Genomic DNA, 14449 nt, shown 5'->3' with positions numbered 1-14449 from the left:
GTGGACAGCAGGATGGGGGGGTCACCTGCCAGCCAGGGCCACCCCCTCCCACCCCTTAAGGGGTGCAGAGAAGTCTGCAGAGAAGCCAGGTGGGAGCACAGGCAAAGCAAGAGCCCCTACACTGTACACAGACCCTGTACCCTGCACTTGGGTAATGGCATGGAGGATGACTTTCAGCTGTAATGAGCAGGAGGAGAGAAGTCTGAGGGCAAGCTGAGCCTGGGAAAGGGCAGGAAGGAAGATTGGCTCACTTCAAATAAACATGTTTCCTGGGTAACCCACTATGTTATTGTGGTCCATATCTATCTGTGCCCAAACTTATTACTGTCTCTTTCAGATCCAGTGCCATGGATGAAAGTTGACATGCAAGGTGCAAAGACCCCTTTTCAAAGTCAGGGGTCTCTCAGGCAGACCCTTCTTGCCTTGTTATCTTTGCTCAAGGCAGAATCTTTGGGGCTTTTCTTTTTCCCCCTCCCTTTTGTTCCTCTCTTGCATCTTGGCCTGCCTCCAGGCAAATTCCAGGAGTGCCTGTCAGCGGCGCTGTGCATAAGGAACAGAGTGGCCCTGCTCCCGCCTAAGTTGCCCACAGCTTCCCAGCAGTGCCTCGCTGAGGCAAAAAGGCGCCAAGTCACCCAGCCCAGCTGCTTTGCTTTGCCTTGCTTTGCCTTGCTGTCCTCTGCCCGTGTGGCAAAGTCTCTCCATGAGTCGTAGCTGTTTGCTAAGTATCACCTGTGGAAAGTGCCAGCCACCTTTGCTGTTGGAGAGATAAGCAGGGAGGAAGGCTGACTGCATTTTCCCTTTGTCTCCCTAAACATGGTTGTCTGTGGCAGATGCCATCTTGAAAGGGGAGAGTACCCTCTGTTTTGGGTTTGTCTTTGTTTCTGTGGAGTTTGTGGGATTTAGCAATTTTGTATCTAGTGATTATTTCCACCAGTAAGGAGAAATGAAATATGAGTAGATATAAGAGGATTGTGTACTCTGGACCTCATCTTGAGGTATAGGGGGCTGCGTTTTATTTGAGTTTTGTCACATGCACCTGCACAGGACAGAGGGCTGCGTATGGCCTCTCAGCTGCTCAGCAAGAAGTGACCCGCAGTCATCTCAGGGGAAGCTGTGGGCACAAGTGATCACCTCACAGGACTGCAGAAACAAAAGCCCCCTTGTCTCTTCCCTCCCTGGCTGCCCCATGGCTGCACTTTGCCATCCTGACAGCCAAACAGTCTCCTCTGGGTCTAGGACTAGTGGGAGGGATGTGGACCTTGTGGTGCCATAGCTGGACATCCCCTGCGTCATGCTGCTGGGGAAGTTGGTGTCATTTCTGAGCCTACCCGACCACCACAGCATCCCTACTTCTCTCTGGGACAGCTCCATGGAAGGGAAGGGGTTCGGTGTCCCTTTGTCCCCATATCTGACTCAGTGTCATGGAGTGCTGGAGCTCATCCTGCAGCATCCACATATGGGCCTTCCCCATGTCCCTACAGCTGGAGACACCAAAAATGGTGACATGGAACAGTGACACCTGATCCCAGTTGTGCTTGGATGGGTCACATACCAACATGGATACCTCTGCTGTGTTTGGTTGTTATCAGGGCACCCCACCTCAGACTTCCCCTTGGCTATGGTTGTAGCTCTGCCTTCACCCTCGACATGGGCACCCCTAGGAAAGGGGGAGAGAAACTGCAGGTGAGGGAGGAGCAGTGGATATGGGATTGTGGGGAGAGGCTGGCTCTGGTCACCACATTGTCCTTCCGGCACTGGGCACTGCTGCCAATTTGGACAGAGCAGGGGCATGGCTCCCACCATTTTTGTTTCCGTGCACAAGGGGCTCTTGGGGAGGGGGACTGGATTCCTCACCAAAGCTGGTGGGAAGGAAAGGGGAGTTGCCAGGCTGCAGCCAGTCCTCAGACTGTCCTCTGCTGGGGCATTTAGGGCAGACTTCAGGCTCCCCTACACTGTGAGGTGCAGGGAAACAAAGAGGCAACTCCCAGATCCCATGGCATTGGATAGAGCTCTGTGGAAATGGGGAAGCTGCATATCCACTGCAACTCCCTGGAATGGGCTTGATGGTGGGGTCCCATCCTCATCCCAGCTTGAAGATCCTGTCACTGCCACTGCTCCAGGAGTCTGATGACTGTCAGTGGGAAACAGTCCTTTCCAGGGCCAGCAGTCCCCTTGGGGACCACCACACTATAGCTGCTCCACTCCCTTCACTTCTTGCACCCCAAAAAGAGCTCCTGGAGAACTGCTTCCTCAGCCATCCCTGACCCCACAGCTGTGATCCAGGCTGGAAGTGCTCATTGCCTCAACTCTGGGAAGTCCCTTCCCCAGGACGAGACCAGCAGTGCTGAGGGGTCAAGGGATATAACCATCAACTTTTCTCCTTCACTCTCTTATCCCTCTGAGCTTTCCAAGGCCATGGCCCAGTTCTCCTGCAGGTTTGCCACATCACTGGCTTATATACCTGTGGCCCATCAGAGTGGCCTGGCTGTGGGATGGTTGGGAGGTGACAAAGAGGCATGGGACCAGTGCACAGCCTTGGGGCACAGCGAGCCCGGGCATGAGGCCCTGGGGTCAGAATAGGGCTTGCCTGCCCTGTGAGAAAAACAGCCATGTTGTTGTGAACCCACCTGGCAGTGCAGAGCAGGTGGCAATGTCTGTTCTATGCAGGGCCAGATATGCCAGACATAAGTAAAGGATATTCCTATCAGTGCAATGGATGCAGCACATGGCCAAGAGACACACTGACCTGAAAGGGAGGTAGAACAAAGGACTCAGTTCACCCACATCACCCTGGTTGTCAAGGTGCTGCTGCAGCCATGAGGGACTGCTCCTGCATCCAATAGAACAACTTTGCTCTCAATCAAATTCTCCTAGCACTCACAGCCATACTCAAGATGCCCCAGCTCACTCCAAGTGGGAACCTCAGAGCCCTCCCCTAAACCTCAGTGCCAGCCCCATTGGCTGCCAGGGCCATTGGCACCAGCAGAGCTGCCCATGCAGAGCCAGCCTGAGGAGACATCTGAGGCCACATCTCTCAACAATCTATTCTTCCTGCTGCTGCACTGACTGCTGCACACTCTGGGCCTCACTGCTGAAATCATGCAGTCCCCTTGCTGCTGCCTTCTCTCCCTCCTCCTCTACCTCTTCTTCCTCTCTGAGACATGGGCAAACCTGGAGGGTAAGTGGGACCCCTGGCTCATAACATCTACCTCCATGGGACTCCACAGGGGAGAGGCTTCTTGCTTCACACCCACCTTGGGCACTTGCCTCCTCACACCCTAACCCTAACCCTAACCCTAACCCTCCCGTGGCTTCACACCTCCTCCCCAGCAGGGATGCAGCCACCCCAGGTGCGTGCAGAAGATGGGAACTGGGGCTGCAAATGCTGTAAGGGGCTTATGGGGAACCCACAGATCCCTGCAACATCAAGGACCCATCCCTCAGTTCCTCCACTTTCCTCAGCCCTCTTTTCCCAGTCCCATCCCTGTCAACCCTTGTCTCATGCAGGGACCTTCACTGTCCGGCTGCTCCAGACTACTACCTTCCAAAACACCTCATTCGCGGACACAGAGGGGCTGGGCCTGCTGGAAGACATCGAACTTGGTTCTCTTGATAAACACACATGGTCCATCCATTTCTGCCAGCCCTGGGTGCGCCCAGCCCTTCCCCGTGCTGACTGGGACACCATTGAAAACCTGCTTAAGATCTATTTGCAGCAGTTCAACCATCTAATCAATGAAGGGGCCACGCAAAAGGACATCCCCTGTGAGTGCTCGGTTTTCACTTCATCCCCTTTCTTGAAAAGCAGCTGGGAGGTGGGGAAGGATCTGATAGTGCTGGTGCTGTATAGGAGACAATGACCATGTCTAGAGGAAGGAAATCCCAGCCCCTCATGCAACCTCTCTCTCCTCTTTGCCCCACCAGACCCCTTTGTTGTTCAGTGCACAGCAGGCTGCACGCTGTACCCCAACAGAACCTCCCTGGCCTTTGGCTATGTGGGTTACAATGGTCAGGATTTCCTCAGCTTTGACACAAAGAATTTCACCTGGACCCTCTACCAGGACACTGAGTTGTCACGGTATGTCCAGTCCTTTCTCCAGAACTACACCGCCTTGAGTGAGCTGATGGAAACTCTTTTCAATTATACTTGTGTCGATGACATGGAGATGTTGCTGCACTATGGGAGGGCAGCTGTGGAGAGACAAGGTGAGACCACCCTGACCCTGCAACAGCCAGCCCCCAGGCCCCCACACTGGGGCCCAGCTGTGCCCCACCTCTTTGCTCTCACTCCCCAGAGCTGCCTGTGGCCACGGTCTTCGCCCGCACCCCCAGCCTAGACCAGCTGCTGCTTGTTTGCCATGTCACTGGCTTCTACCCCCGTCCCATCAGCGTGGCCTGGCTGCGGGATGGCCAGGAGGTGCCTCCGGGCCCGGCGCTCAACACCAGCACCATCCTGCCCAACGCTGACCTCACCTACCAGCTCCGCAGCGTCCTGGCCGTGGCCCCCCGTGATGGGCACAGCTATGTCTGCCGTGTGCGCCACCACAGCCTGGGCACCCGCAGCCTTCTCATCCCATGGGGTAGGTGCCACCCGTGGGGGATGAGATGGGGGTCCTGAGCCACCCTGCACCACAAGATGGAGCAAACCCCGCAAAGCTCATGGCAGCTTCTCCTTAGGTTTCCCAGGGAACTCAGAAGTGGTGCTGATCACAGGGCTCATGGCCGGGCTGCTTGCAGCCATGGCTGTAGCTGCCATGTCGGTGCTTTGGGTGTGGAGACAAAGGTCAGTCCCTGTCTTCCCCATGGAGCGGCATTGAGAGAGGAGAGAAAGGAATGCTGTGGGGATTTCTGCACTGAGCAGCAAAGCTCTTGCTTGGATCCTGGCAGATGCTGTCTGCACTCCCACAAGGTCTCTGCCATGCAGCATCCACCCATCTCCCTCTTGTTTCAGAAAGCAGATGGAGGAATCAGAGTCCAGGAACTCCATCCTGAGGAAAGAAGCTTAGCTCAGAAGAGAGCTAACAGTTCCCATTCCCTCCCACGGCCTACAGAGTAACCAGAACTACCTTTTTCTGCTTTACCTAAGTTTTGGGCATTGCCAATTGCAAGACTAACTTGATTCAGAGATGCACAAAAGAAACCTGGCGAGAGAAATCTGAGCTTTTGACTCACCTGAATTTTCTAAACAGATGTAAGCGAACATCTGTGACTTCCTCCCTTGTTACACATGATGGTCTCTTCGCTTGTGGCACCGGCCAGTCCACCCACTGATGCTGTAGGGCACCTCAATACCCAATGGCAAATCCTCCTGGTTCTGCTTCAGTAACACTTTTGTCAGAAGGTGGAAAGATGTCCCCTTCTACTGTCACTTTCTGGTAATTTTTTTTCCTAAAAATTGCCTTTATTAGCCATATCCCAGAAATAGTTGTGCTGAGACTGAACTGTTCCACATAGACTAACAGAACCTGGTCAGAAATGGCTTTACAAAGTGCTGAGTAATACTGAAACTCTGATGTAATGTGTGGGAGCTGCATATGTGTATGAAACGAAAATAAACCATTCATATTTTCACTAAGTAATCTGCCTTTCCTTAGTAGTTGAATGGGCTTGGAGAGGTTTTGATCAGCCATGTATGCAAGTTGAAACACCACTGAATTATAGGCACTAAATTGCAGGAAGCACCAAGGCATAGGGGAAAAACAGTACATGTGTGCCCGTGCATATATAAACATGTTCTCAGATATTGCATGGAAATAAACAACTGTGCACATGGTGGTAAAGTATCCCCAAGGCTCCCATAAAGGAGAAAAAAAGAAGCCCATGTCCCATGAAACATAGCAGAGTTCACACACACACAGGAAGGCATGTAGTTCATGCTCCCAATCAACTTGAACATGTAGCTTCAAAAGGTTTGGTTTCACTGGACAACTTCCTGCAGTTTCCCAGGATAAGTCTGGCAGCAATGGCAAGCCAGAAAACCTGGCTGTCTTGTGGCCATATCCACCACAAATCCAATGGTGTTTGTTCCGCCCTGGCCAGAACCTGGAAACAACAATGCTGGGGTAAGTACTGTGTTTCCCTAGCAGCCAGTGTCACCTGCTGGCATCACATGGCTCAAGGAACTCACTGCAAGAGGAGTGACACCAAGCCTCTCCCAGCTCCTGCTGACTTGGGACAGGCAGATGAAACACTTAGGTGTGGGCATGCCTCCCTGTGGCCTTGGCACCCGCAGGGCAAATGGGGCAATTCCTCTCCCAAGCAGAGTGGAACATCCTGCAGCACTCATGATACCAGGCAGACCTGGAGATCAGGTGCAGCCAGTCAGGAAACCTGTTGAGGAAATCTGTTCATGTGAATGACCTCCCAAGAGACCCTACAGTTCCACACCCACAAACAGCTGGTACCAGAGGGGTGTCTGCAAGTGTTTGCTCACATCCCCTAAGAGACCTTACAATAACACACCCCATCCAGGCATTTTTAGAGGGTTCTTAAGGCACCCCATCACAGCCCAGTGCAGTGGTTGCTGCCGCTCACCCACACACCTAGTATGGCACCCGGAGGCACTGCATCCCTGTTCCCTCCACTCCAACTCCCCCAGGCCCAGCTTGGGGGGGCTTACAGCCTTCACCTCAGGGGAGATTGCAAGGACCAATGTCACCTGTGGGGTCTTTGAGGACCAGTGGCCACATGAGAACCTCAAAGTCCAATAGTGCTCTAGGGCAGGGGGGAAGTGAGGACCAGTAATCACTTCAGAGGACTGTAAGGACCAACTGATGTCAGCTGAGGAAACTGTGGAGACCAGTGGTAACCTGGGTGTGACCTCAGAACCTCAGAACCATGGTCCCTTGAGAGGACTCTGAGGACCAACAGACTGTGCGGACCTACAGTCAGTCCCCTGTCTCCTTGGGTCATTTTCAGACCAGAGAAGTGAAAATATGAAGGAGGAAGAAGTTGTGAGCAAAAAAGGAAGTGAAAAAAACTCCTGACATGAGAAGTACATTCAATAGAGAAGTGGAAGGGCTAAAGCAGAACTGTAAAGCAGATCCACTGAGAGAGTGGGAGACATGGAAGGAATTTTTGTGGGGGCTGGACACATTGTGACCACCCACACAAGCCAGGTGGCTGCTCCTGTCCTAAGAGCAACTCAGGCAACTCACGGGACAGAGGGCTGCGTATGGCCTCAGCTGCTCAGCAAGAAGTGACCCGCAGTCGTCTCAGGGGAAGCCATGGGCACAAGTGATCACCTCACAGGACTGCAGAAACAAAAGCCCCCTTGTCTCTTCCCTCCCTGGCTGCCCCATGGCTGCACTTTGCCATCCTGACAGCCAAACAGTCTCCTCTGGGTCTGGGACTAGTGGGAAGGATGTGGACCTTGTGGTGCCATAGCTGGACATCCCCTGCGTCATGCTGCTGGGGAAGTTGGTGTCATTTCTGGGCCTACCAGACCACCACAGCATCCCTACTTCTCTCTGGGACCAAAGTATTCAAAAGCTCCATGGAAACAAAATATTCAGTGTTTGGACACTACTGAGCTGAACTCCTCAAACTTGCCCTTGCTTGTGGTTTTGGTTCTGCCTTTGCCCCCAGTGCAGGCACTACCCAAAAGAGGGGAAGAGAAACTGCCTGTTGAGGGGAGGAGTTGAGAGGAGGAGTCGATTGGAAACATTGTGAGGAGAGGCTGGCTCTGGTCCCCCCATGATCCCTCCAGCACTGGGCACTGCTGCCAATGGGGACAGAGCAGGGGCATGGCTCCCACCATTTCTGTTCCCATGCACAAGGGCCTCTTGGGGAGGGGGACTGGATTCCTCATCAAAGCTGGTGGGAAGGAAAGGGGAGCTGCTTGCCCCACCCCCAGGTGTTTAGAGCAGAGTAGGGGCTCCTCAGCAGTGTCCTACAGCTTTGGTGTAGGTGGAACAGCTTGTTGCCTCCTCCCTGGGAGCCCCATCCACAGAATTAGGCAAGTGACGCAGGAGCAGCCTGAGCTGGAGGTGCCAGGAGAGGGAGGGGGTATCCCTTCTCCCTGTGTAGGGGTTAAGAAGACAGCAACCATCTTTCTCCTGTCAGGTCTGAAATCCAAAAGCCATCGTCACCTCCATTGGTGCTGATGCATCCCACAAGAACAGGGATAGGGGGAGTCAGGAAAACTCAGCTTAGATGCTTGAATATCTATTTTCCTAGTGCTGTTTCATTGGTCTCTCTTTCCCCGCCTTCTCCTTCTGGCTGAGATTTCCCCAGCCCCAGCCTGTCAGGGTATTTCGTGCTCAAGACCATACTTCAGCTTCTGTCCCTCCCACACATCCCCCGCTTTCAGCCTGGGACCTCTGGGCCCCTCCCTCGACACATTGATTCTCCAATTGGTGAGAGCCACCGCAGTGACTGCTGGGCTGGGTTGAAGCTTGGGTTCCCACAGGTTCTTCCTCCTCCCACAGTCACTGCTGCTGCTTCCTCAGCCTTGCCGCATGCACCATGCAGCCCCCTCACCTCCTCCTCTTCCTCCTTCTCCCGATCCTCCTCCCTGGGATGTGGGCAGACCCAGAGGGTAAGTGGGAGCCCTGGCTCACCTCAACCACTCTTACCACCCCCGCCCTGTCAGAGAACCCCACAAGTTCTGCTCAGGGGAGGCATGGCCAGGCCACTGTGCCATATCGGGGGGGTGGATGATTCCCAGCATCAGAGGGCCACTCCCATCGTGCACCACCCAAACATGCCTTGTCCCTGCCCACCCTTCCTGCCTCCAACTCAGGACTTCTGCCTCACCAGTTCCAACACAAGGCCTTGGGCACACAAGCAGAAGAGACAACAGTGGTCCCCAGCCAGGCGGTGGGTGTGGAGTTACCCTGCAAGATGGCCTCCCCCTGCCGGGAGTCCATGGGTGCCAGGCAGATCTCAGCTCCACATGGTGCTGAGGGCCTCTTCCAGCAGCCTCTCATTCGTCAGTGAGCTGCACCTGCCAGAGGGCTTTTTGGGCACTGCTGTCACACAGACAGTTTTACCACAACCCTGTGAGACCTTACGCTTCCGGGGCAGGCAGCGTCAGACACAAAAAGTCAGGACTGATCTCTGGGCTTGGCTGGTGTCCTGGGCCTATCAGGGACCCCCAAATCTGGACAAAATGCCCTTTTCTATCAACCATCCTCCATATCCTCTGTACCATGTCCAGATTTGTGGCAGATACAGGTCCTGGCACAGGTGTTTCTCCTGGGGGGAAACATCACTCCAAACGAGCAGCAAGGTGCCCTTTCATCTGCTCTGCACAGTAATACAGCAGCTGTGGCCAGGAGGGAGGCATGGAAAGGAGGGCACAAAATGCCTAAAATCCTCTGCAGGAGACAACCACTTTGCTGAAAGAAAAATAGAGAAGGAAAAAGAGCAGTGAAGTTAGAGGAAGTTCAGACAGGAAAGCAACCCTGAGCAGGATGAAGAGCATAGAATCATAGAAGTGCAGAAGGATTTGGGGTGAAAAGGACCTTTGAAGGCCATTAAGTCCAACCCCTCTGCCATGGACAGGAACACCTTCCCTGCTCAGAGCCCCAAACAACCTGGCCTTGAATGTTTCCTGGGATGGACATCCACCATATGTCTGGGTAACATGTACCAGTGTCTCACTACCCCGCACTTAAAAGATTTCTTTCTTATTATCTAGTCTGGATCCCCTGTTTCCACTCCAGCACCTCCACTCATCTCCTTCCTGCACCCTTTCCTGTCTCCATCCTCTCTCCTAGCAGAGCCACAGGTTATCCAGTACCTCCTGACTAGCCTCTTCGCCAACATCAGCTCTGCTGAGGTGTCATGTGTGGCACTTGTAGGGGACATAGCCATCTTTACACTGGATCCGGCCAACTGGAGCATCCACTTCCACTGGCCCTGGGTCAGCCAGGCTGCAGCTGAAGATGATGGGGAAAAGATGATGTCCCAGTACAAAATTGCTCTGCGCAATATGATCCGATTTGTGCACGACACAGTTCAGCAGACAAAACAGCACTGTGAGTACAGAAACGAGCCCTTCCACACCCCTAGTCCTTCTCCCCAGGTTTTGGCTGTGGCCTCCTCCCCACCAGGATGGCATTTGGGGGGATCTCACAGGGTGCAACAGCTGCTGGAACACTGCAGCTGCTGGGGAATATGACTAGCAGGAGTGGGTAGGGCAGCAGACCAAAAATACCCCTTGGGGCTTCTGCCATCTAGCACAAGGAACCCCTGTGTATATCAGGGAGCTGCCACCAAATTTACTGGAGCTGAAGGATTGACACAGCAAAGATCATGAAAGAGAAAACTGGGGCAAATACTTTGGGGACAGAATTCTTTTTAAGCAAGCACTCCACACCAGTATCTACTCCATTCTTCCAAGGGGCCTGAGGGCTTGCAGGGTGTCTGGGGCCTCCTGAAGCATGGCCTTACCCCCTGCTGCCCATTGCACCCTACTTTCCACTGCATCCCTGTATGTGCTCTCAGACACATCCCATCTCATGCCACCCACGTTCCACCCACTCATGGGACCTCTCCATTGGCTTTGCTGTTGACAGACCCCTTGGTGGTTCAGTTCCGTGCAGGCTGTGTGCTGTACCCCAATACGACGAGCCAGGGCTTCCTCAATGTTGGCTGGGATGGAAGAGACCTCATAGCTTTTGAGGTAGATAAACAGGGCTGGGAGGCCCGGCAGTCATCCCAGCTGGCAGAGCTGGTCAGCAAGAGCCTCAACAGGCAGAAGTCTCTCAGAATACTCCTGGAGCACCTTCTCTCTGTCTGGGTATGCCAGAGCAACTTCCTCACCCTGAAGAGGTATGGGAAGGAAATTCTAGAGAGACAAGGTGAGACCACCCTGACCCTGCAACAGCCAGCCCCCAGGCCCCCACACTGGGGCCCAGCTGTGCCCCACCTCTTTGCTCTCACTCCCCAGAGCTGCCTGTGGCCACGGTCTTTGCCCGCACCCCCAGCCTAGACCAGCTGCTGCTTGTTTGCCATGTCACTGGCTTCTATCCCCGTCCCATCAGCGTGGCCTGGCTGCGGGATGGCCAGGAGGTGCCTCCGGGCCCGGCGCTCAACACCAGCACCATCCTGCCCAACGCTGACCTCACCTACCAGCTCCGCAGCGTCCTGGCCGTGGCCCACCGTGATGGGCACAGCTATGTCTGCCGTGTGCGCCACCACAGCCTGGGCACCCGCAGCCTTCTCATCCCATGGGGTAGGTGCCACCCGTGGGGGATGGGGCGCAGGCTGCAGATACCAGCCCCGAGCCCTGTGAGGGTGGCAGCTAGCTCCTGACTGGCGCTGCCACCCTCACACAGTTGTCCTCTTCTCTCCCTGTCCCAGAAAACCACAGTGCAGCTCCAACCATCAGTATCACCACTGCAGTGCTGGTTCTTGTGGCCACAGCCTTTGCTGGGGGTTTTTGGTGGTGGAGACGCAGGTGAGCTCTCCCTCTCATCCTCCTGCTGTAAGATTTTATGGGCATATAGGTCGGTTCAGGGGTTGCAGCAGCTCTGTAGGGGTGAAGTCCCTGACTGTCACCACAGCTCACACGTAGTCTTTGCAGGAAAGGTAACGAGGCTACATGGGAGACCCAGGAATTCATCATTTGAGGCCTTGCTGCCCACACAGCAACAGCTGCTTGCTCTCCGTTCTTACTTCATGCCCCACCCCTGACCCATCAGCACCAACACGATTTTGTTCTGGAAAACAACTGCATTAAACAGCTATGAACTTCTTCTGATACATATGGTTCCTGTGTCTCTCACCCTTCTTCCCCCCTCAGGAGCTTTTCTCAGGAAACTCCTCTGTGCACTACAGATACTCCCTATTGCAAGCAGATGCTCTTCCTTTTCCTGGACTCTGGTTGGTCTCCATCTGGCATGTCAGGAGAAGCCAGTCCTCTGACAGCCCCTTCCACATCTCCCCATGGCCAGTGTCTATTCCTGACAGGGCAATCACAACCCAAGGCCAGACCACTGTGGGGTTGCTGAGTGAGATGTGTGATGGTGCAGGCCACAAATCAGGGATAGGTGGAGAGATGTGAGCTCTTCACTGACGAGACAAGGGAAGGGAGGAACTAAGTAACACCCCTGGCATCCCTGACACATTTTGAGCACACTGAGCTGCTCCATCTCCCGGGCTGACCTCGCCCTTTAGATCAGGATCTCTTCCACTTCTGACTCCTGCCCCCATGCTTCCTTCCTGTCGCTGTAAAAGCTGGAAAGATGGGGGATCGTCACCCTTCCACTATGCCTGACAGGTATGAAAGAGCCATGCTGAGGCTCTGGGAGACTCTGAGCAACACACCCCACAGCAGGATGTGATTGTCATCAGTTCATTTTGCATTGTCCATTGGTCCTTCCTCCTCACCCTGCTCCAGTGTGGAGTCCCACTTACAGGAGACAGTGTTCTACAAATGTTTTCATCATGGGTCCTTTCTGTGGGCTGCAGTTCTTCACAACTGCTCCAGCATAGGTCCTTTCTGTGGAGTCACTCCTTCAGGAACGGGCTGCTCCAGTGCGGATTGCCCTCAGGGTCACAAGTTCTGCCAGGAATCTGCTCCAGCCCAGTGTCTCCATAGCGTTACAGTCTCTCTCAGGCACACCCACCTTCTACGACATTGGACTCCTCCAAACGCTGCAGGTGGATCTCTGCAGGTGTGGACCTTCATGTGGTGCTGCAGGACAGCTGCTTCCCCAAGGTGTTCCCCACAGGCTGCTCGGGGACCATCTCTGCCCAGCTGCCTGGAGCCAGCAGGGTCCCCGCCGGGCCGCTGCCGAGCGAGCTGCCAATGGTGACCGGACTGCGCCTGACGTCACCTGGTGCCCGGTAGATCCCCGGCGCCTCTGCCCCTCCCGCCTCACGCTTCCATTGGCTATGCCACGGCCCGCTCGCCAATGCCATTCGTGCTCCTCTCACGTCACCGGTCACCGGGCGAGCGCGGGACAAGCCCGGCGGGAGGTGGGGCTGCCCGGACCCCCGGTCCTTGCCCTCGGCCCCCTCCAACCCCGGGCCTGAGCTTCCAAGCGCTCGCTGTGGCTTGCTGCCGATTCCGCATGTCCCCGGATCCAACCCTCAGCCACCCCCGGCACCCAAGAGCCGGGGATGAGCCCGAGGCGTTTCTCACCTCAGCTCCCGATTTCAAGATAAAGGCAAAAAGCCAGGAAGATGTTTGCAATTATCAGGCCTGCTTAAAAACCCAAAGCCATGCTCCATCCCCTGTCTTGGGGAGCCGGAGAGACATGACATAATGAAATAACCCAACCATTTGGTCCAGAATGATTAGAGCATTGTGGACCTCATTGTCATGACATTGTTTACCTCTTTCTCTCTTTCTGTGTGCACATACCTATATGTATGAATACAAAGCATGTGTATAAAACTGCTGAAAATTTAAACGTCTAAATTTCATACCAAAGCAATAAAATTTCCCTGTTTGGGTGGGTTATCCTGCAATTTCCACCTCTTTTGAGAAACATTTCTTGCTAGTGGATATGCCAGGCAGAAATCTGAGACACCAAGGTACTATCATCTTTGGGGACTGACACCATCAAAACTGCTTCTAATGAGCTCCAGGGTAAAGCCTTTATTGTGAAATAAATTAATTGATGGATATTATAAACTGAAGAGATTAAAGCTTACCTGATCTGTGATCCTTTTATCCCTCATTCAAACAGGGTCTCTGAATGCTTTCAAAACCTTCTCACTAATACCAGTTTATTTGCAGCTGGCTGCAAAGCAGGGACAAACTTCTCAGGGGTCAGAAGGTGCCTTTGAACGGATATTTAAATTCTGATCCAGCCACATCCTACAGCCCTACTGATGACTTTGAATAAGAACAAGGCCTATACAGGCCTATAATGATCTAAAACCCTATAATGATCAGGGTTTCTTAGGCCATTGGTTTCTCCCAGATGGTCACTAATCCCCAGGAAATGCTTTCCCACCTGTTGCGGGGCTTGCAAGGGTTGCAGGAGTGAAGAAAGATAGACGAGAATCTTGACTCCCTGATCAGAAGGCTGGATTTATTATTTTATGATATATAATACATTAAGACTATACTAAAAGGAATAGAGAGAAAAGTCTCAGAAGCCTCTAAGCTAAGAATAGAAAAAGAATGAATCAACAAAAGAGCTCTCTCTGATTCTCCCAGAGAGAGCTCAGTCTCTGATTGGCCCTTAATTGTAAACATGGAACATGGGCCAACCACAGGTGCACCTGTTGCATTCCGCAGCAGCAGATAGCCACTGTTTACATTCTCTTTCTGGGGCCTCAGTCTTCCAGAAGAGGGAAAAATCCTAAAGAAAGGATTTGTCACAAAAGATGTCTGTGACACCCACCTAAGTTTTTAATACCTAACTAACAATCCCCAACGGTGATGTCTCTGTCTAGATACAAGTTTTCTATTCCCCCTTAAAGGCATTGAAGACCCCAATACTTTCCAATCAAGGCACACACTTTTCAAGAAGCACAGCAGCCT

General features: G+C 53.5%; 2 protein-coding genes across 2 annotated transcripts; both read left to right on the top strand.

Annotated features, from left to right (window-relative positions):
- Positions 1-1647: 1647 nt before the first annotated feature.
- LOC131087984 (T-cell surface glycoprotein CD1b-3-like) lies at positions 1648-5006 on the top strand. The gene is made up of 7 exons (XM_058031732.1): positions 1648-1683; positions 3106-3178; positions 3508-3765; positions 3925-4206; positions 4296-4580; positions 4687-4783; positions 4952-5006. The coding sequence occupies exons 1-7, from the start codon at positions 1648-1650 to the stop codon at positions 5004-5006; spliced, it is 1086 nt and encodes a 361-aa protein (XP_057887715.1).
- A 3451-nt stretch (positions 5007-8457) lies between these two features.
- Positions 8458-12466, top strand: LOC131088175 (antigen-presenting glycoprotein CD1d-like). The gene is made up of 6 exons (XM_058032019.1): positions 8458-8539; positions 9726-9983; positions 10524-10808; positions 10898-11182; positions 11311-11407; positions 11534-12466. The coding sequence occupies exons 1-6, from the start codon at positions 8467-8469 to the stop codon at positions 11577-11579; spliced, it is 1044 nt and encodes a 347-aa protein (XP_057888002.1). The 5' UTR covers positions 8458-8466; the 3' UTR covers positions 11580-12466.
- The last annotated feature ends 1983 nt before the right edge of the window (positions 12467-14449 follow it).

Source organism: Melospiza georgiana, chromosome 11 (assembly GCF_028018845.1).
Source record: "Melospiza georgiana isolate bMelGeo1 chromosome 11, bMelGeo1.pri, whole genome shotgun sequence".
NCBI classification, from domain to species: domain Eukaryota; kingdom Metazoa; phylum Chordata; class Aves; order Passeriformes; family Passerellidae; genus Melospiza; species Melospiza georgiana.
The sequence above is the reverse complement of the archived record's forward strand: the minus strand, read 5'-3'. Positions and strand labels throughout refer to the sequence as shown.

Excerpts from the sequence above, each read along its gene's own strand:
- LOC131088175 (XM_058032019.1), top strand. The coding sequence starts at position 8,467 with ATGCAGCCCCCTCACCTCCTCCTCTTCCTCCTTCTCCCGATCCTCCTC. Across the intron at positions 10,809-10,897 it reads GGAAATTCTAGAGAGACAAG|AGCTGCCTGTGGCCACGGTC; the intron begins GTGAGACCACCC and ends CTCACTCCCCAG. Across the intron at positions 11,408-11,533 it reads TTTTGGTGGTGGAGACGCAG|GAAAGGTAACGAGGCTACAT; the intron begins GTGAGCTCTCCC and ends TAGTCTTTGCAG.
- LOC131087984 (XM_058031732.1), top strand. The coding sequence starts at position 1,648 with ATGGGCACCCCTAGGAAAGGGGGAGAGAAACTGCAG. Across the intron at positions 4,581-4,686 it reads CAGCCTTCTCATCCCATGGG|GGAACTCAGAAGTGGTGCTG; the intron begins GTAGGTGCCACC and ends TAGGTTTCCCAG. Across the intron at positions 4,784-4,951 it reads CTTTGGGTGTGGAGACAAAG|AAAGCAGATGGAGGAATCAG; the intron begins GTCAGTCCCTGT and ends CTCTTGTTTCAG.